Source organism: Ooceraea biroi, chromosome 4 (genome assembly GCF_003672135.1).
Source record: "Ooceraea biroi isolate clonal line C1 chromosome 4, Obir_v5.4, whole genome shotgun sequence".
NCBI lineage: Eukaryota > Metazoa > Arthropoda > Insecta > Hymenoptera > Formicidae > Ooceraea > Ooceraea biroi.
The window spans coordinates 7,807,914-7,828,442 of NC_039509.1; the positions used below are offsets into that span (position 1 = coordinate 7,807,914).

Genomic DNA, 20,529 nt, shown 5'->3' on the forward strand with positions numbered 1-20,529 from the left:
GTATACATATACATATATATAAACACAAACTAACTTCTAGTTACATATGAAATAGTAAATGTAGGCTTGAGTGTTACAGTAATATATATGGCACGTCAGTCTGTACGTTTAATTAATCATATAATTATTAAATACTATGCTATTACTGTATGTATATATATATCTGTCATTGAATCTTATAAATCGTTTTTATTGTGTTTGGCATTGTTCATGGCTGATGATGGCTTTAGCACTACCGTATCATTTCCATATACTTCTGCTTATGCTTGCTCAACATTTCAGTCACTGTCACCAACTGTTTAATCGTCGGCTATAAGAGAGATGTGGTTTTTTTATACAAGCATTCTGTGTTTACCTGCGCACAACTATGTTATACTATTATATAATAAATTAAAGATTCGTATGCGTACCTGTGTCTTCGACAGAACTTGAAGTTCCTTCAAATGAGAGACGCAAATATGATGCAACGTCGCCAAATCTCTCGCAGTGTCGCATACACTTTTGGTTCTCGGATCTGTACCTTCTGATTCCGGTTTCTCAGCAACATTCTGTAATACACGCGTTTAATTATATAAAAATGACAAAATTGAATTAATTTTGATAATCATGATCAATTCGAAGATTTTAAGTTATAGATAATGAAATATACAGAATTAAAGTAAAAGATCAACTTACAGACAACTGATCAAGGAACACTACCATTCGTTCCTTATTTTTCAATATAAATGGATTCACGACTTCCATGTATGGCTCCTTTCCACCAAATTCCACCAAGTTGGCTAAATTTTGCAAACATTTTGCCACCATGACTAATGATCTACAGGTAGCAAAATATACGACGAATAAATTAAAGATACTTAAAACTTATTTGATTAAATGTTCCAAGTGATGTTAATTTACATTGATATAAGCAATACCTTGCAGCAGATGGAGGTGGTGGCTCAGCGATTAGATTAAACGACCTAGGATTTAATATGGCAGGGCAGAGAAGGCGCAGAAATATAAATCCGCTGACGACCCGAGTTCTGACTAGTCTTTCGTGTGGCCACTTAGCGACGACTGCTCTTTGTAAGCATCCACAAATGTATCTAAGAGTCCTCGGGCAAGCATCGGGACTCGTAAAAATACTCAATGTAACCTCGTCCAATACCTAGAATGAGGAAACATCACGCAACATTGTGACTCATCTCTGATATTGATTGCGTCGATCGAAACATGACAACTGCACTGCAAAGAAAATTATTCTATACTTGTAGTAAAAATTCCGCGTTATTACACGCATCCTCCGGGGAATCCATTTTCGTTGGATTTAATTCGCAGCTCTGTTTACTTTCAATTAGTTTCACGATTGTATCACGTAAAGCAGCCTTCAAAAATGAAGTGCAAACAGATTTCATATATAAGTCCATTAAAGTGGTAGTGAGACTGGCAGCTCTAAACAACGTTGGTGTTTCATCCTCCTTCTCCACCTAAATAAAACATTTTGTTGTAATATAATACAATTACTCACTTAATTGCGTCGCGATACTTCACGCTTGTATATACAAGAAATTTCAATTTACTTCAGCTTGATTCAATGATCGCAGGAGATCCGCTTCTTTCTTTTCATGCCTGAAATATTAATAGTATCAAAACAAACAGACAAATTAATATTTATAATTCTGATATGTACCTAAAGATTCTAAGGAGACTATTTGCCAAGGGTACTCGATCCAAGTGACATACATCCGCCAAAGCCTTGACAACATGCAGTTCCGGATCCAGTAATAATTGCTGCAAAGGACTGTACTCTTCAGGCGGCATAGCTAAATCGTGTCTGTATCTGTAACGCATACATTCGTATCGATATGTAATAAACAATGCGTTCACGCTCTTTGACTGAATCAAACGGTTAATGTTTATACCGTATGCGTAAACGCAGCGCTCCCCATTCTCCGATAGGCGTTACTCCCGACAACGGATACCACTCGTCCATTTCCTCTCCGTTAGTCAAATTCGCCAATTCAACCGTTAATTCTGCAACCTCTGTGTCCTTACTGCGCTTACCTTTGTTGTACAGAGTCAACGAGAAGGACATGACATCCGGCGGTACGTCTCTGTTAAACAAATTAATGATCAAAGTAGCGATAAAGCCTGCGAGTCTCGGCCTTGGGTCGTTATTCGCAGGTTCACATACGTACTCCAGAATGAATTCCTCATCCCAGAGAGGATGCAATCCCGTTTTGACCTTCGTGCGAGCGACTTTAACATTGTTTAGGGCCACTATAATGAACGGACTCGGTACTAGCTTGTACGGAAGCCTATGCGTATCTAGGATGTGCAGGTGCAACGAACGTAATTCACGTAGGCGGGGAACTTTCGGAGCACGAGTGAGTTGTGTCACACACAATGGTTTCAGGACATTAATCCATTCTAATGCATTTTCGGGATTCGGGGCAGCCAGATAAGTTATGGTGGCCAGACACGGTAAAGCACGTTCAACTAATTGGAAACAATGAGGCCTTTCAAACACACTCTCGTGAACCTAAAAAGACATTTGGATAACTCATCTCGCGTTTAGTCTCCAAGGCATTGTTTCTCTCCATTCGTTGATGAGAGATCGCATGCATGTTACCAATAATAATTACTGCTGTTATCGACTTTGTTAAGAGATCAACGAGTTTGATGCTGATTAATTTATGCTCATACATATAATTGATAAATATGTATTTCTCACCTGGTATAAGTAAGCACAGCTTAAATCAATGAGACCTTTTGGTTTAGTCCTTTTAGGATTGTCGTATAGATAGAGATGCGTGTCGGTACCATCGACCAGCAACACGAAATATAATGCCTTCCATTTCTTATTTTTCTCCGATTTCTTTTCCAGATAGCCTTGCATTTTAATCCCTTTGTTTTTCTTAGCACCCGATTGCTCTCGACATTCCCTCAAGGTTGCATATATCTTCTCGGCATGCTGCACTTCTCTATTGACTCTGACGCTACCGTCGGGTTCCGTTACCATCGCTTGAACCAAAGTATGTCCCTCCACGATCTGTTCTTTTCGGTATCTATGTAATGCACAAGGGTATACATCAAAAACAATAATAAATTCATCAGATATCAGAAATATAGTATTTCATACGAAATCGAAATCGAAATGGCCACATCAAGTACCTATTAATTACGGCATCGAGACACTCGAACGTTCTACCACCCATTAAATACCGTACTCCCTTCTTTTCAATTCTGAATCTTTGTATCTGGTTGTTTATATGAAAAAAGAGCGAGTAATCTCCCGGACTGTTGTCTGATGGTCTGACCTATGAAAAACATAAATGACTTTATGAAGGAAAATTAAATGAAAGACGTCATTTAAGGTGAATTGTGCTAATCGCACTTACTAGGAAACTACCAGGTCCTGCTTTCACCAACATGTCTACCGCTTCACTTTTCGTGACATTAGGATGAAACCAGGAAAATACCGTGTTAGGATCTATTGAGTCGTCAAGATCCTCGACTAATTCCCGAAATATTAAACCCTGTTCGCCAGTTCTGTGGGCAGTGACCCATAACCATCCATCGCCCATGTCATTATGGACGAAAAATATATCTCCTTTTTGAAAGCTCAATTCGTCGGTATCCGGCATTTTTGTATACGGTAATATTGCGACAATTCGTTTCTTATCGTTCACCGGCTCGGGAGGCGGTGTTGGATATATAAGTCTTTCTCTCTTAAGCAGATCTGAACAATGAGTATAATATGCAACCAGATCTGATAGGCTATTAAATTGCCGACCACCTAAAACATGGTTTCATCTTGAAGAAATATTTCTAAAAAATTCATTTAACAAGATATTCTATAATATATTTCTCCAAAATAATACAATATATGAGAGAAAAGGGAACTTTAAATATATCATTCCATATATTTAATTTTTAAATTACTTATGAATTTAACATGTTAAAGTTGTTCATGTGCTAATATCTATTATCAAATAATAAAAATTTTTCTTTTAAAATTCTCTTCTCTTAAACCTCAAAACAAATAGCATCTACAATTTAAATGTTTTACCAATATAATAATCTCCACAGACAGCTGTAATTCGAAAGTGATTTATTCCAGTTCTTCCCAAATAAGATAGAACATAACTTCCAGGCTTTCTATCACTTTCACGAACCAGATAACTACCCATTTTGGTCGCATCCCACAGTCTTTCCTCTGCTGTAAATCTATCTAATCTACCATGATACCATCTAAAAGGTTTATACTACTTTAGTTTCAGTTTTATGATTACGAAGACAACTGATTTTATAATCAAGTAACAGTTTATATAGTGTATTCACATTCAATACACGCGCGCGCGATCTGTTCAGGCGACTGATTTAAAAAAATTTTTTTCCTACAGTATCATCTCTTGACGAATGGTTACAAAGCTTGACATTTTAACCATCCAAAATTTCAAGATGCTTCAAACTATGTGTCATTAGTTTTGATATTAAATGTAACAGTATTTTATTGATGCTCGTTGAAAAAAAACGCCAGAGTGGAGCACTGCAAAGATGTGCCAAGAGCGGCCGATGTTGATTCGGATTTCATGATAAATACCGATACATGGCGTTTTCGATATGCGCCACTCACAAAGTAGCATAAGTGTGCATGCAGAAGAACCAAATCAAGACACTGCTCACCGTTACGTTCGACTCGAGAGGAATCGTTCACAAGGAATTCATACTAGGAACTCAAACGATGAACGCTGATTATTATCTGGGCGTTCGGAATCATTTGTGAAACAGGATTCTTCGAGTTCGGTCTGAGTACAAGAGCAAGGGTTTTGATCGCTTCTGCATGATAAGTGTACCAATACAAAAATCTAGGAGCGTAATTTCTTGACTAGAAAAGGCACACAGTACTCGAACACTCCACTGGCCATGTGACTTCTTGCTTCAGTGAAAACAAACTGCGGTTTTGATGCTACCATTGACATCATTTTGACTAGTTTTCACTGAGGCTGTGGTTGGCAAAACTCAAGTTGATGAAAGAAAAGCGTTACAACACCATTCAAAACATCCAATTTTGATCATGATTTTGAAAGCAATTCCAAAAACAGAATACAGTGACTGCTTTGAAAAATTTTGTAATCACTTCCAACGTTGTATCGACTCGGAAGAAATGCATTTCGAATGAAAAATAATAAAAACCAATTGACGTCTTGTATTTGTTTGGTACCAAAGTCTGATGTGTGTGTGTGTGTGTGTGTGTGTGTGTGTGTGTGTGTGTGTGTGTGTGTGGTGTGCGCGCGCGCGCGCGCGCGTGTTTATATGTACACATATGAACTGAATCCTAGATTATATTCAGTCTCACTGATTTTCTGGTGGTGCCGTTAGCAAAGTAGCATTTGCGCCATCAGGTTCTTCCGTATCTTGTATATCATCTGGTATGTTTTCAAGAAAAGGATCAAATTCATGCTCAGCATTTAATGATTCATTCTGGCCACCATCTTCGCTTCCTGTACTAGGAGATCCACCTTTGCTATTGTGTTCCATCTAAAAGTCCAGTTGTCCAATAAAAAACAAATTTCTCGCGTGCTTCCTACCGACTTATTTTTTGACAATGACTCGATTCACATTGACGTTATTCCTACATCAGTTTACTTCCAACATAATGCAAAAGCTAATGTAATAATTCTCAAATATAATACTTTTCTTTTTCATTATCGCGTCGTGTACGTCTAATCGAGGCATTGAGAGTATCGCCGAGCAACGCCGATAACGATAGACAGACACCGAGATAAGTTCGCGGCGGCTGTACCGTAACTACTTATGACATACGTGAATAAAGCAGAAAAACCGTAGGACATTCAATGAAGGGCAGAAAAAAATCCAAGCCGCAGTAATTTCAAGCGACACGTAATTGTCCATGACCTACGACTCCGCGCCTCGCGTCAGTGACGCTGGTTTTAACAAAGAAAAGAGACGGCGTGTACATGACGACACGAACAACACTTGTCACACGTACCTTGGCATTGTTGGATACGCTGGGTCCACCGCGCACGAATTCTGCCATCTCGTCGACACGTACGCTCTCATGCACGCGACCACGAAACGATTCGGTCGTTTAACCGAACGGCATGCGTTCTTATTGCGACGTCTCACCGCGCTGCGATTATTTACAAAGGCAGGCTCTTATTAATATAAAATGTATTGACGTTTCTCTCTCCCGGCAGCCATTTTACTATCGCACGCGCCGACCACGGTGCACGCACGAACCAAAGCAGAAACATTCTTTTTCTTCTTCTTAGTGTTCCATGGCACCCATCCCTTTCAGGTTCGATATGGCCAACAGCAAAATTGCGCAGTGACTCGGACCCAGTCAGGTTGTCCAACGTACAGTTGTTGAATTGATTGCGCGCGGAATAAGAAGGGGAAGGATTAAGGAAACAGTTGGACAGATTTGAAAAATGCAACTAAAAGCCGGCATAACTTGGCAGGTGGATCATGCAGCAAAGGAGTTATGTCATTAAAAAGACGATGATACTGAGACTGAATAAAAGTAATCAAAAACAAAGCTCTATCTCGATATAACAGACAATACAAAATCACATGGTTCATATCCTGACGTGGATTACCGCACGTGCAGCCCCCAGACGAAACTATATTTTTACGAAATAAACTATAATTTAAATTATAATGGTTGCTACGCAGCCTGTTTAATAATACAATAGTTTGTCTATTCAATTGTTTATGATAATACCATGGGTAACGTCTCGCTAAATGATAATGAGTAAAATAATGCGAACCTGTGAGAGCCGCTTTACCTTGCAGATAAGTCTCAAACCGTAAAACATGCGAATCTTTAATCTTGGCAAATAAATCCGTATAGGGAACTTTAAAATAAGGTCTAAGGCCGTCCCCAGTGGCCTCTTTTGCCAAACGATCCGCCGTCTCGTTTCCCAAAATTCCCTTGTGCGAGGGCACCCAAATAAACACAATCTCCAAATCGAGGCGCGCGGCCTGTTCCAATTTGGACTTAATTGTAGCAATTATATAATTAGGATGATTTAATGCCGGAGAAGAAAGGATATCGAGAACACTTTGAGAATCTGTAAAAATAACCGATTTATAACAATTAAATTGTAAAATAATCGATATAGCCTCAGAAATGCCCCATGCTTCAGCGGAAAATATAGATGTAACTGGCGGCAACTTATGTTTAATAATGAATTTTAATTCTGGTGAAAAAACACTAGAACCGACCGGGACATCAGCTGAATTGACTTTTGAGCCATCTGTATAAAATGATACATATCCCACATAATGTGACTGACAAAATTCATTGAATTTCGCGTTGACCTCCAATACAGAATCGCGGTCGCCGACTCCGAATTCCAAAAATTTAATATTCGGACGACAAATCATTGCTTTAAAATTATGTGAAAAGGCAGGAACGGAAATAGACCTATGGATGTGGGAAAAGGTAGAATCCATTGAAGCAAAAACACGAAAGCCAGGGATATTTCTCAACGCATAATTATATTTAGTAAAACCTATCAACGAATCCTGTAAATCCCAAAAACTATCGATAACAGGATTAAATTTTAACGACGCATTCTTAGTTAAATATTTCTGTATTAACAGTCTAAACCTTAAATATAACGGCATCTCCTTAGCTTTCACCAACATTACATTAATAGGTGTCGACATACGATAACCTAGAGATATTCTTATTAACTTATATTGTAAACGCTGTAATGTTAAAAATAACTCGCCCTTATTACGATATTCAAAAATACCGCTACCATATTCTATAGATCCCCTGAACAAAGATCTGTATAATGTCAATAAACACTGCGGATGAGCGCCCCATCTAGTACCAGCGAGGAAAGCGATTATATGAGAAATCCGACGTCCTCTGCTGATCAAGGCTCGAATTTGACTAGAACCATCCAGTCGCGAGTCCAGCACGACCCCGAGAAACCGGACCTCCGAAACCATAGGGATGTCCTGACCATTCACTGAAAAAGCTGGCTTAGGCAATACAAACCTCCTTTTTCGCGTAAATATTATACCCTGCGATTTTGATGCAGAGAGTTCCAAACCTCTATCCCTAAGGAACGAGAATATGCTGGCCAATGCCTTTTCGATGGCACGGAACACTGAAACCAAACATCTGCCTGTACAATAAATGACAATATCGTCTGCATACTGCAAAAATTTCACATTAGGACCTAAAATACGGGCCAATTCGCGTAAATAAATATTAAACAACAGGGGGCTAAGGATAGAACCCTGAGGAGTACCTTTAAAAGAATATAAAACAGAGGAAAGAAAACCCTCTTCCACGAAATAAAGTTCGCGTTTGTAAATTAAATTAGCTATAAAACGTCTAATCTTGGCTGGAATACCAAGTCGTTTAAGATCGCTAATAAGAATATCAGGAATGACATTGTCAAACGCGCCGACTATGTCCAAAAAAACCGCTGCTGTGAATGAATTATTAATAAAACTCATTCTAATATGATTAGTTAAAATAAACAAATTATCACTGCATGAACGAAAATTACGAAAACCAAATTGAGTCGAAGGAATAATGTCGTGAAATTCGGTAAACCATCTCAATCTATTATATACACATTTTTCCATTAATTTCAACACGCATGAAAGTAAAGAAATGGGGCGATAACCTTTAGATGCGGGTTTGGAAAGAAGCACCACAAGGGACGAATGCCAGGAGTCTGGAATTATACCCTCCTTCAAAAACCGATTAAAGAGACCCAATAGACAGTCGCGAAACTCGGAAGGTAAGGCAGTCAGGATGGCGTGGCTGATTTGATCTAATTCTGGTGAAGAGGATTTCCTGGAAGAGCGGATAGCTATATCTAATTCCTCTTTCGATATGGGATCCGCGAGCCATGAATGAACCGGCGTAAGGGAAAGACCGTCCTCTACTTCCATTTCCGAGAGCTGCATGGGATCTGGAAGGGCACAATATGGCGGACAAAGCTTGGAAATCGCCTCGAGCCTCAACGATGTAGAAAATCTGCCAGTGGAAACGTTAGAATTAGAGGTATCTGCTCGTTGAAAGGATCGAATAAGTTTCCATACTGCTGCAGATGGAGTAAAGCTGTTGAATTGCGAGCATAATTCTTTCCACCCACGAGATTTCTGTTTAAATAACGTCTTACGACAACTAGCTCTAACCTTTCTATAAACGGAGTAATTTTCTGCCGTCGGACGATGCTTGTAAGCTTCCATTGCCTGTTTGCGTTGTTGCACCGCACGAGAACAAATATCGTTCCACCATGGGGCCGGCCTGCGGCGCGGGAGAACCGTCCTCGTCTTGGGATGAGAGGACTCACCGCTAGCGCATTCCATAGCCTCACCTCGTATTAGCGAGACCAGTACCTCGTATGAGGAAAGTGCGTCGTCTGCAGACTCTAGAGGCAACATGTTCCTTTGTCTCTCTAATTTCCTGGCAAAAATTCTCGTCTCCTGTTTCGAGAGATGGATCTTATGTACAAAGCGGTTGATCGGAATAGCATTACATCCGATTTCGACCTCTATTGGGAAATGATCGCTACCCATGTTGTCCGATAGCGTTGTAGCATGGGAACAAGCGGCCACCGATGTGGATGCCATCGTAAGATCTAAAACGGAAGAAGATTCATGGGCATATCCTAAGCGAGTGGGCACGCCGTCATTTAACAAGCACAAGTCGAAAGAATCCAACGCTTGAACAATCCTGTCTCCCATGAAGTCACTCCTGCCACTAAACCAGAGTGGATGGTGTACATTAAAATCGCCGAGAATAACAAAAAATTTAAAACTACGAGAATAATCAAATAATCTGGCAAGAATGTTTGACGGGGTCTCCGTGTTTGGATGTCGATATACATTCATAATAACCAAATGATCTGAATCTAACTGAACTGAAACAAATGAAGTTTCTATAGATGAATGAGCAATTGCGATAGGCGTAGATAAAGAATATTGCAAAGTATTGCGTATGAAAATTCCGACGCCCCTATCCCTAATACTGGTAGAAGTGCCTCTGATAAAATCAAAACCTTGTATTTTAATTCTACTATCAACCTTCAAAATCGTTTCTTGTAAACAAATAATATCATATCGCTGAGCGATGTGTTGTAGCTCGGGTAATTTCCCCTTCAAGCCTCTACAATTCCATTGTAACAGTCTAATGTGATTCGAACGCTGTTTGGAATTAGTCATAACTAACATGATTGCTGTCTTGAGTTACTTGAACGGCGTTATCCGAAACGGAATTTAACAAAAACTGGCCTATATTTAACGAAGGCAATAAATGAAATTTAACAAATTCTTCCAATTTGGCTTGTAACATTCGCCAAATAGAGTTTAACCAATCACCAGGAACATGAGTTTCGCGTGGATGAAAACCTAAGTCAGGGGCTGAAAACGTGCTCGATCCGTGTGTCTCCGAAAGTGAACCTAAATGTCGCGACGGGGGGAACAAGTCTGCACGTAGAGGAGCCTGAACCTGCGCCTGCAAGGCAACCCCGTTTGGCCCAGAAGACGGAGGTCTACCATTAGGGTAAAGTATGTCGGGGGCAGGAGCGCCTGGACGGCGTTCTGCTGAGTGCTTTCGTGAAACGTCAAAATGGCTACGCTGAGAAGGTTGAGGTACAAAAGTGCTCGGAAGAGGAGCCGGCCTTCTATAGGCTGTGGCCGCCGCGTAAAAATAACCATCCTGACCGTCTGGTTCCTGAAAAGATTGAAGCGGCGAAAAACGATTATTATAAGGAACCTGATCGCCATTACTTGTCGGAAACGATGTCGACCCTAGTAATATAGGAAAATTGCGGAAATCATACACCAGGTTAATCCTAGTTAGAGGACGTACCCTGTATCCTACGTTTGGCATCGGAAAAAGAAATATTCTCAGCGGCAGCAAGGGCCGTAATTTCCTTATGTTGAATGACCGCCGGACAAAAAGGATAGGTGGGGAGATGCCCTCCGCTACAATTCACTCAAATCGGAGTTTCATTGCTTACCAAACATGGATTCGATTCCGTGTGTTTATCCTTGCCACAAGTTATACAACGTGGTTTCCCCTTACAGCTGCTACTAACATGTCCCACCCTGAAGCAGGTGTAGCATATCCTGGTCTTCGGCAAAAATGGTGTGACTTCGTGTCTAACCTTAAACAAGTAAACATTCTTTGGTAAAGACTGCCCTGCGAACCTTAACTTAAGCGTGCGAGATGGTGCAAACTGTGTTTGTCCGTCAGCGGTGATCCTTCGATTAAGACGCTCAACATCAACTACCTTTATCGATGATTCCATGTGTTTGATCATCGTTGCCATGTCCAAACTCTGCGGGACATCCTTAATAATGCCCGATCTCAATACTTTAAATTCAGGAATATAAGCCTTAAGCTTCAACTTTGTTAATTCCGGATGATTAATTACACTATTTGCCGCGCTAAAAGTACGAAAATCCGCCACTACTCTTCCGCGCCCGGTCTTCTTAACCTCAATCAACTCTATAGGTGTAATCGTGGACAAAACTCTGCTAATAGTACGCGGATGCACAAATGATTCTTTATTATCAATGGTTGGCTGGATGAAAACCGAATATGGCGGCTTATCAGAATACGAATACCTGATTTTTGAAGCCCGACTCGCCTGAATATCTTGTTTGTTCTGACCCTCACTAGGGCCGACCTCAGACCCCCCCTTTAAGGCCTTATCCGCATCCGCGGTCTCAGAAGCTCTTTTCCTTTCCGGACTGCCGGAGGCTGCTATTGATGCTCGTTTTCGTACATTACTTCCATTATAACTGGAGGCTGCCCTCTCTGCGACGCCATGTTGATCGTGTGATTCTGTACTGCCATGGCGCAAAACAAATTCCGAAAACTGATCCAATGGAACTATAATTTTTTCCGAAGAAAAATTATGCTGAACGGATATGTCTAAAGAAGACGAAAAGTTCGGCGAGGAAAGCGATTCGGGAATCCCCTCCTCGCTTTCGCAAGAGGCTTCAGCCTCTTGCATATCGAACGGGAGACCGCACTAACTATGGAATTGTAAAACGGGTCTGGGTAAAAATTAAAGGAAAATGGTCAAGAAAGGAAAAAAATAAAGAAGAGGAAACTCAATAAGATCCCCGCGAATCGTTGGAATCACTTAACGTAATAAACAAACCGACAAAGCGATAAAATAATTGAAACAACTCAAACTCGGACCGTAACGAAACTCAACTCCGCACGAATCACAACTCAATTTGTCACTTATCATATGTACACTGACCGGTAATGAATCGTTTCGCAAATGGCGGAGCATGTCCTACGTTGCCCGGCACTCTAGCGTATAACGCAGCGGCGGTAGATGGCGGCCGATCGCCGAATTTATCGACGATGGTAACTGATCGCCTCGTATGATCATGAGCAGCGAAAGAAATATCATTCCGTCAATAACGACATGTGTGTATCAGAAGGCGGAAAAATATATTAATTGAATCATTTCCAATGATATATTGGTTTTAAATACTTTTATTGATCAAAGTTATGCGAATGAAAGTGTTCTTTCGTCAAATATATTGGTGGTCCTGAAAAGGACCGTTTGTAATTAGCTGTGATGCAGCAAAAAAAGAGATCGCATGTCATATTCCTTGTTCCGTGCAAACGGTGTGCAAATGGATTAAACGTTAGCAAGAACAAGAGAAGAAGGGTGTTATGGATAAACAGAAAAATAATAGAAGAGGACGAGTGTCAAATGCTGAACAAGATCTTTTATTGCTCAACCAGGTAGATAACAACCCTTTTCTTTCGGTATCAGAAACTGTAACTCGGTTAAATTTACCATGTTCGGAACGGACTGCGCGACGCCGATTACAAGAAGCAAATGTGCATTGCTATAGGCCTGCCCGAAAGTTTTGTTTAACTGATGTGCATCGCGACAACCGTATTGCGTTTGCATTGCAGCAAATAAATATAGCTTTACCGGAGGATTGGGAGCGTACTATTTGGACAGACGAAAAAGTATTTGGTCGACAGTTGATCGACGTTTACATGTGTGGAGACCCGTTGACTCTAATCGTCTAGATTCAAAATATGTTGTTCCTCGCGATCGGAGTGGGCGTATCACTTGTGGTATGTGGGGCTGGATCAGTGCACACGGTCCAGGTGAACTAGTCGAAGTTTCGCCGCGTATGAATGCTCTGGAATATGTAGATATTCTGGAAAACGTGTTGCTCCCGAGCGTTCGCTCTATCTACCCAGAAGAGGATATGCCGATATTTCGACTTGTTCAGGATAACAGTGCTGTCCATACTTCTAGGATAATGCAGGAGTGGTTCGCACAACATCCGCAGATTGAAGTTCTCGAGTGGCCACCGAAATCCCCGGATCTTAATTTAATAGAAAATGTATGGGCAGAAATTGTAAATTCGTGGAATCCTGCTCATGAGAGAACTAAAGCAGCTCTGATTGCACACGCGAAGGACGCATGGGAGAATCTTCGACTTAAACCACAATTTTTCCAAAATCTTCACGATTCCATTAATACCCGTTTGCAATAAGTTGTTGCACGAAATGGATACTGGACGGACTATTGAGGTAATCTAGTTGATTACAAACGGTCCTTTTTAGACCCATCAATAGTCCGTCCAGTATCCATTTCGTGCAATAACTTGTTGCAAACGGGTATTAATGAAATCGTGGAGATTTTGGAAAAATTGCGGTTTAAGTCGAAGATTCTCCCATGCGTCCTTCGCGTGTGCAATCAGAGCTGCTTTAGTTCTCTCATGAGCAGGATTCCACGAATTTACAATTTCTGCCCATACATTTTCTATTAAATTAAGATCCGGGGATTTCGGTGGCCACTCGAGAACTTCAATCTGCGGATGTTGTGCGAACCACTCCTGCATTATCCTAGAAGTATGGACAGCACTGTTATCCTGAACAAGTCGAAATATCGGCATATCCTCTTCTGGGTAGATAGAGCGAACGCTCGGGAGCAACACGTTTTCCAGAATATCTACATATTCCAGAGCATTCATACGCGGCGAAACTTCGACTAGTTCACCTGGACCGTGTGCACTGATCCAGCCCCACATACCACAAGTGATACGCCCACTCCGATCGCGAGGAACAACATATTTTGAATCTAGACGATTAGAGTCAACGGGTCTCCACACATGTAAACGTCGATCAACTGTCGACCAAATACTTTTTCGTCTGTCCAAATAGTACGCTCCCAATCCTCCGGTAAAGCTATATTTATTTGCTGCAATGCAAACGCAATACGGTTGTCGCGATGCACATCAGTTAAACAAAACTTTCGGGCAGGCCTATAGAAATGCACATTTGCTTCTTGTAATCGGCGTCGCGCAGTCCGTTCCGAACATGGTAAATTTAACCGAGTTACAGTTTCTGATACCGAAAGAAAAGGGTTGTTATCTACCTGGTTGAGCAATAAAAGATCTTGTTCAGCATTTAACACTCGTCCTCTTCTATTATTTTTCCGTTTATCCATAACACCCTCCTTCCCTTCTTCTTGCCAACGTTTAATCCATTTGCGCACCGTTTCACGGAACAAGGAATACGACGTGCGATCTCTTCTGTCGTTGCACCACACTCCCACATTCCGATAATACGACCACGATCCACTTGCTCTGCCATCGTTGCACGCTAGGACGCAAATGAGTAGAGAAAGTAGTAACATTCTCCGTTACTCTTTGGTTTTTCCCAGTTCTTAATTTACTAGAAAATGTATGGGCAGAATAGATTCCGTCGTTATCGACGGAATGATATTTCTTTCGCTGCTCATGATCATACGAGGCGATCAGTTACCATCGTCGATAAATTCGGCGATCGGCCGCCATCTACCGCCGTTGCATTATACGCTAGAGTGCCGGGCAACGTAGGACATGCTCCGCCATTTGCGAAACGATCCATTGCCGGTCAATGTACACCATCGTATACTACTACTGTCGTGAATCACCATGAACTCAGCAGAAACATTGTGAGTGGATGAAGCATACAGGGTGTTTCCTAAGTAAGTAGACAAACTTAAGGAGGATATTCCTTGGCTTATTTTAAGAAGAAAAGGTCATATAAACATATGTCCTAAACTGCTTTGTTTTCCAAAAAAAAGTACATCACTGCTTTCGTTCACTTTTCGTTTATTATAGAACAGTTTGTGTTATTGCAAATGAAACAAATGAAAAACAATAGTAACCAAAAAGAAAAATTATAACGAAAAAGAAAATAGTAACTAAAAAGAAAAATAATAACATCACAGTAACTGCTGAAAATGTCCACCTGCAGCCATGATACACGCCTCAACTCTCCTTTCCATTGATTGACGTACACGCTCAAAAATACCTGGAGTGTTACGTATTCTTTCACATCCATCTATTATGCGATTTCTGAGACCTTCTTCATTTTGAATAGGTGTAGCGTAAACTAAAGATTTAAGCTGTTCCCATAGAAAAAAATCTACTGGATTTAAGTCTGCTATCCGAAAAGTGAACGAAACAGTGATGTACTTTTTTTTGGAAAACAAAGCAGTTTAGGACATATGTTTATATGACCTTTTCTTCTTAAAATAAGCCAAGGAATATCCTCCTTAAGTTTGTCTACTTACTTAGGAAACACCCTGTATAATTACAGTATAGGAAAGAACAGTAGGCTCACTCGGTGTCGGCACCTTTGATCTAATGACTAACAGATCGTCATATTGCTGGTTGTGCGCGCGCTCTAATTTGAAAGGCAATCGGTACAATTAAAGAGATATATATGAATATATACCTAATAACAATATTATAGAAATACTATGAAAAGGTTGTATTAAATAGTTACTTTTAATTAAAACACAATTTTATTAAAATCAAATATACAATTATTATATACCATAATTGTATATACAATGATTATTATTATTAAATTATTAATAATTTTTATATACAATAATTATTAGTCTTAATAAATTGTAATGAATGTATATAATATTTTTTAAGATAATATTGTTATTTATAAAGTATGATAGTGTAAACACAAATGTAATATAACTTCTATATACAAATAATTTACTAATTGTGTGTGTGTAAAATGATAAGACACGTTAGAAAAATATAATTGATAGATATAAAATATATGTATAAATGTATTCGTCCTCGATCAGTCAGAATTTCAGATCTGTTTTTTTATAGTTGAACTGGTTACACTAATTCAAAGTTTATCTGTTTTTTTCAAATATGGAAGGAGAAAAATAAATTCTAAACTAGCAGCTAGTTCAGTTATAAAGTACAGACTTCAGTTAATAAAAACAGATATCTAAATACCATGTCCACTTCTTTTTTCTTTGAGTCTATTGATGCACATTGTGCAAACCTAAAAAAATAATTAAGAATACTTAATTAAGCATAACAAATAAATAATAAATATATATAATATTATTACTATTATATAACTTTATAACTAGTTGCAAAATATATTAATGAAATTATAGAAATGTTATACTTTATTTAGTATAAAAAGTAAAGTTATGGAAAAATAAAATAATTATTTTGTATGGTTTTCTAATAGAAAGTTGTTTTATTTTCTTAAACTTTTTGGCACCATTAGTTTATATAAAATTCAAATAAAGAAAAATATATGTTTTATTAAATAACAAGCAGAAATCTATAATATAAATATGTAATAAAAACATAAATTGCACTCACAGTATACATACATGTATGTATATATATAAACTAATAAAATAGTAACATCCCATACAGCACGCAAAGATTGCATATATATTGCAGGAATCTTCCACCGCAACGTAGCAACATTGCAAATTCACTGCGAAATGTTTCTGCAGCATTGCTATGAGATTGCAGGAATGTGAAAATGTCCGCTTTTCGGAACATTGCAACGAAACGTCATAATAATATTGCAATGTAATGAATTTGCAATAATTATAATTATTCATTATTATATACTTTAAATATTTTTATTTATATAACTTCAATATTTTTATTTATTACCATAAATAGACAATTATATGTAATATAACAATAGTAATAAAAATGAAATAAACATTTTCTCTATTTTTGTTATAAAAAAGTAACTGTTCTTTATAAAAAAAAACTTAAAAATCCTCTTCTTGAGATATTATTTTTCCTTTAATTATGTTAAAATATTTTTCCTTTAATTAAATAATTGAATCTTCTTCGTTTTTGTTTGTATGTTGCCTGTAAAAATAAAATAGGAATTAAAATTCATATATATTAGCATAAAATTACATAAAAATATACATATACTGGAAGTATGTATAGAATTATATGTAAAATGACATACTTTGATCTCTCAATCCTAACCGGAGCTTGAGCAAGCCACTTGGAAATGCATTCAGCAATTTCTGCATCAGTGGCATGATTGTGTATTTCACGAACAGCTTCTATAACAGAAAAAGTTATTAAAAATATTACAACTATTAATATGCAGTTTTCTAATGAATTTCCATAATTTTGAGGTTATAGTGATATAAACCGTGAGATAGGCAAATAGAGATTCTCTATTATAATTAATAGATACAAGATTTTAACAGCACACAAGTGCTATAATGAGACATAATATTATAAAAAAGTACTTACCTTTTTCTTTTACGTAACTACTTTCTTTTAGAATGATGCTCGCGTCATACAACCACCATGTTCTTTAGATAGTCGAAAGAGACAAACACCGCATGCGCATATTACCGAGTTCAGATTCTGGTCATCACACATCATTGGTCGAATAGATTTGGACGAATCTCATTAGGATAGGAAGACTCCAATGTTTTAATAAAATGAATTATTAATATTAATTAATTACAAATTTTGATTGTGCAATGTTTCCGAAATATTAATGTCATGTTGCTACAAGTGTGCTGGTATTTTGCGGATATATATCTCTGCAATGTCTTTATACTGTTGCATTGCAATTTGCAACGTTGCAACGTTGTTGCAATGTTGGTGTAATCTTCTGTGCTGTATGGGATGTATAACACGAATAAAAGTATAAATTATTACTTATGACATAAAATAATAGTTTTTCTGTTACTCTTCTTTTTGGTTTTCAAGTCTCTATTAATAAATTTTAGTATGTAATACAATCTTATTCTACTAAATAGTTTTAACAAATAAATATTGGGAAAATTACGACAAGAATGGGAGAACGGAATAGTCGATAAAATTTGCATATACTTTTGCATAACATTTGTTTCAGTAATAATATTAATATTTTCGAAGAATTTAGTATGTAATTCTCTGATATAATTAACAAATACTGCACTTGGTACGTATAAACTCCCAAACATTTCGTCGTCTGTATTGTCATACGTTTTAAAATATGCATATAAACGAACATTATCTAAATTACAATCTCTTTCGGTTAGTAATGCACATGTATCACAAAAATGTGTACTAAAAAGGCGACGTAATAAATATTCGCAAATGTAAATGAAAACATTTTCTTCACTTACTGGCATATTACGATAATCATACTTATTTATATCTGAAATAATAGATGCTGTTGTTCCTGAAGATGTTTTGAATACCACATTTTGCGCTTCTTTAATATCTTGACATAGCATTAATACTGAATCTTCATCAACTGCGCAATTTCCACTATCTACTTTAATGTAATCAATAGCAAACAGTTTTTTAAAGGCATGATAAAATTGAATTGGTGTAGTATTAAATGCATTTCCACATTGATTACGCACGGCTCCAAAAAAGTTTTCCAAACTGTCTTGATTTAATCGCCTAGTTAATAAATACTGAATAGGAACTGATGATTGTTGCAAATGATTCCATAATTGCAATACAGAATTAATTGTAACAATCCTACATCTTATTGATTTAATAGCATTTGTTATATCCTTTGCATCTTTTCTAATTACTTTGACGCGTTGCAAAAATTGTATTGTTTCATTGAGGTAAGTAACCTGCTCCTCTGTATTTGTATATACTTGTTTATTAGGATTGCTGCTGTAAAGTTTTGAAGAATTTAACATATCAAATACCTTGTTAAATATTCCTACAAATTCTGCTGTGAAAATAGCCGCCGGAGATAAAGAACCTAAACTAACAAATGTGTTTATACTAGCCGAAACAGAGTGGCTAAATACCTGTGCTGCGTACTTAACTTTCATCTTCTCGAAATTATTTGGGTTAATATGGCTATCTGTCAATCTAGGAGCCGATCGAAATTGTGCCTTTTTATCTATTGCATAAAGAGCTTCTATATGTTTCCATGAAGCAATTTTATCCTGATCAACGTAATTGTGTTGATGTAAATTATTCTTAGTTGCTTTCAACAAATGAGGTACATCAAAAAAGTAAAATATTTTCTCTTTGTTTATTGTAAAATATGGTTTTCTATCATTAATATTTAGCAATCCGGTTAATTGATAAAAGTTGGAACCCATGTCTGGTAAGACCAACAACTTTCAAACCAATGCTTTTTATCTTTCTCACTGCTTCTGTAATAATTATCATTAAATCAGATGCCTTTAATGTAGACTTTACAAAAAAATAACTTAACCCGTACAGCACCGAAAGATTGCAGAAACGTTGCAGAAATCTTACATTGAAAGATTGCAATATTGCATGGAAGTTGCGAAATGTCTCTGCAATGTTGCTACAACATTGCAGTAACGTTGAAATGTCCGCCCTAGGAAACATTGCAATGAAACATTGCAGCAACATTGAAATGTGTGCTCCCAGAAACATTGCAAAAAATATAATAGTATAGTAAAAGAGAGTAATTTATATTGGTCCAATATTATAAAGTAATCTGTTTTTTAGCTAATACTTAATTATGATTAAATGGGCAAATTTAATGACTTCAGATGCTTGCGGCGTGCGTGGAACGTTGTCCATGGGAACCTCTGCCGCAAGTGCAAAAATTCTCAGAAAAATTATCATGCCAAGGCACGTACTTATATAACTGTGATGCTAAATCTTAACGTCGAGTAAGAACTCGACATATGCACCACCTAGTGGTGCGGAGCGAAAACGCATACAACTTTGCAGGATCATTTCGGTGCAATATTGCAATTGTATATCTCTGTAATATCTCTGCAAAATTACATTGCAACTTGTAATGTTGCAACATTCCTGCAATAAAACTGGAAGCTTATGTGCTGTATGAGAATGGTTGTTTCCATAATTGACAGATACCTTTAACCATAACTACTGCTAATTCGTATACACTTGACCGGAATTGAACGTAATTTTAAGGAACTGCTATATGCAATCGTTTGTATTTCGTTTGAAGAGTAATGAAGTGTGATTAAAAAGGTTTGTGAGTCCTTCAGTTAATTGTAATTAATTAATTATTTTTGCTTAACGTATTTAGCCGGAACAGATTAGCCGGAATAACTTCAAACGATATTTTTGTATGGAATCGTTTGTATTTTGTTTGTAGAGTACTGAAGTGTGATTAAAAAGGTTTGTGAGTCCCTCAGTTAATCGTAATTAACTGTTTATTACTCGGTAGTTAGCCAGAATATAGATTTCAGTTCCTCATGTTAAAAGAAA

The 20,529-nt window shown here is 37.8% G+C and overlaps 2 protein-coding genes and 1 long non-coding RNA gene across 7 annotated transcripts; all 3 read right to left on the reverse strand.

Moving 5' to 3' along the window:
- Window positions 1-84: 84 nt before the first annotated feature.
- On the reverse strand, window positions 85-6,193 carry LOC105286183 (ras GTPase-activating protein 1). Its single transcript, XM_011350933.3, has 15 exons — window positions 5,999-6,193; window positions 5,345-5,526; window positions 4,055-4,236; window positions 3,384-3,781; window positions 3,157-3,302; window positions 2,717-3,050; window positions 2,181-2,524; window positions 1,905-2,096; window positions 1,673-1,822; window positions 1,563-1,611; window positions 1,251-1,469; window positions 918-1,150; window positions 676-817; window positions 411-548; window positions 85-310 (listed from the first exon to the last, which is right to left on the reverse strand). The coding sequence occupies exons 1-15, from the start codon at window positions 6,044-6,046 to the stop codon at window positions 233-235; spliced, it is 2,835 nt and encodes a 944-aa protein (XP_011349235.1). The 5' UTR covers window positions 6,047-6,193; the 3' UTR covers window positions 85-232.
- A 121-nt stretch (window positions 6,194-6,314) lies between these two features.
- On the reverse strand, window positions 6,315-12,248 carry LOC105286184. 5 transcript variants are annotated; one of them, XR_003406498.1, is made up of 3 exons: window positions 11,010-12,248; window positions 9,181-9,626; window positions 8,028-8,135 (listed from the first exon to the last, which is right to left on the reverse strand). XR_003406498.1 is itself a non-coding variant. In XM_011350937.3 (3 exons), the coding sequence occupies exons 1-3, from the start codon at window positions 12,009-12,011 to the stop codon at window positions 8,043-8,045; spliced, it is 969 nt and encodes a 322-aa protein (XP_011349239.1). In that variant the 5' UTR covers window positions 12,012-12,241; the 3' UTR covers window positions 8,028-8,042. The 5 variants fall into 5 exon arrangements, 4 of the variants coding, with proteins under 4 accessions (XP_026825163.1, XP_011349239.1, XP_019889478.1 ...); XM_011350937.3 differs by lacking the exon at window positions 9,181-9,626 and having other exon boundaries at window positions 11,010-11,156; window positions 11,283-12,241; XM_026969362.1 differs by lacking the exon at window positions 11,010-12,248 and having other exon boundaries at window positions 6,315-8,135; window positions 9,181-9,538.
- Window positions 12,249-16,159: 3,911 nt separating this feature from the next.
- On the reverse strand, window positions 16,160-16,723 carry LOC113561739. The gene is made up of 2 exons (XR_003406415.1): window positions 16,684-16,723; window positions 16,160-16,351 (listed from the first exon to the last, which is right to left on the reverse strand). It is a non-coding gene; the product is annotated as an uncharacterized LOC113561739 (long non-coding RNA).
- Between the last annotated feature and the right edge of the window lie 3,806 nt (window positions 16,724-20,529).

Coding starts and splice junctions, on each gene's coding strand:
- LOC105286183 (XM_011350933.3), bottom strand. CDS start 6,046: ATGGCAGAATTCGTGCGCGGTGGACCCAGCGTATCCAACAATGCCAAG. Junction 3,051..3,156: donor CTCGATGCCGTAATTAATAG/GTACTTGATGTG, acceptor TGCATTACATAG/ATACCGAAAAGAACAGATCG. Junction 2,097..2,180: donor GATGAGGAATTCATTCTGGA/GTACGTATGTGA, acceptor TTTGTTTAACAG/AGACGTACCGCCGGATGTCA.
- LOC105286184 (XM_026969362.1), bottom strand. CDS start 7,974: ATGGTTTCGGAGGTCCGGTTTCTCGGGGTCGTGCTGGACTCGCGACTG.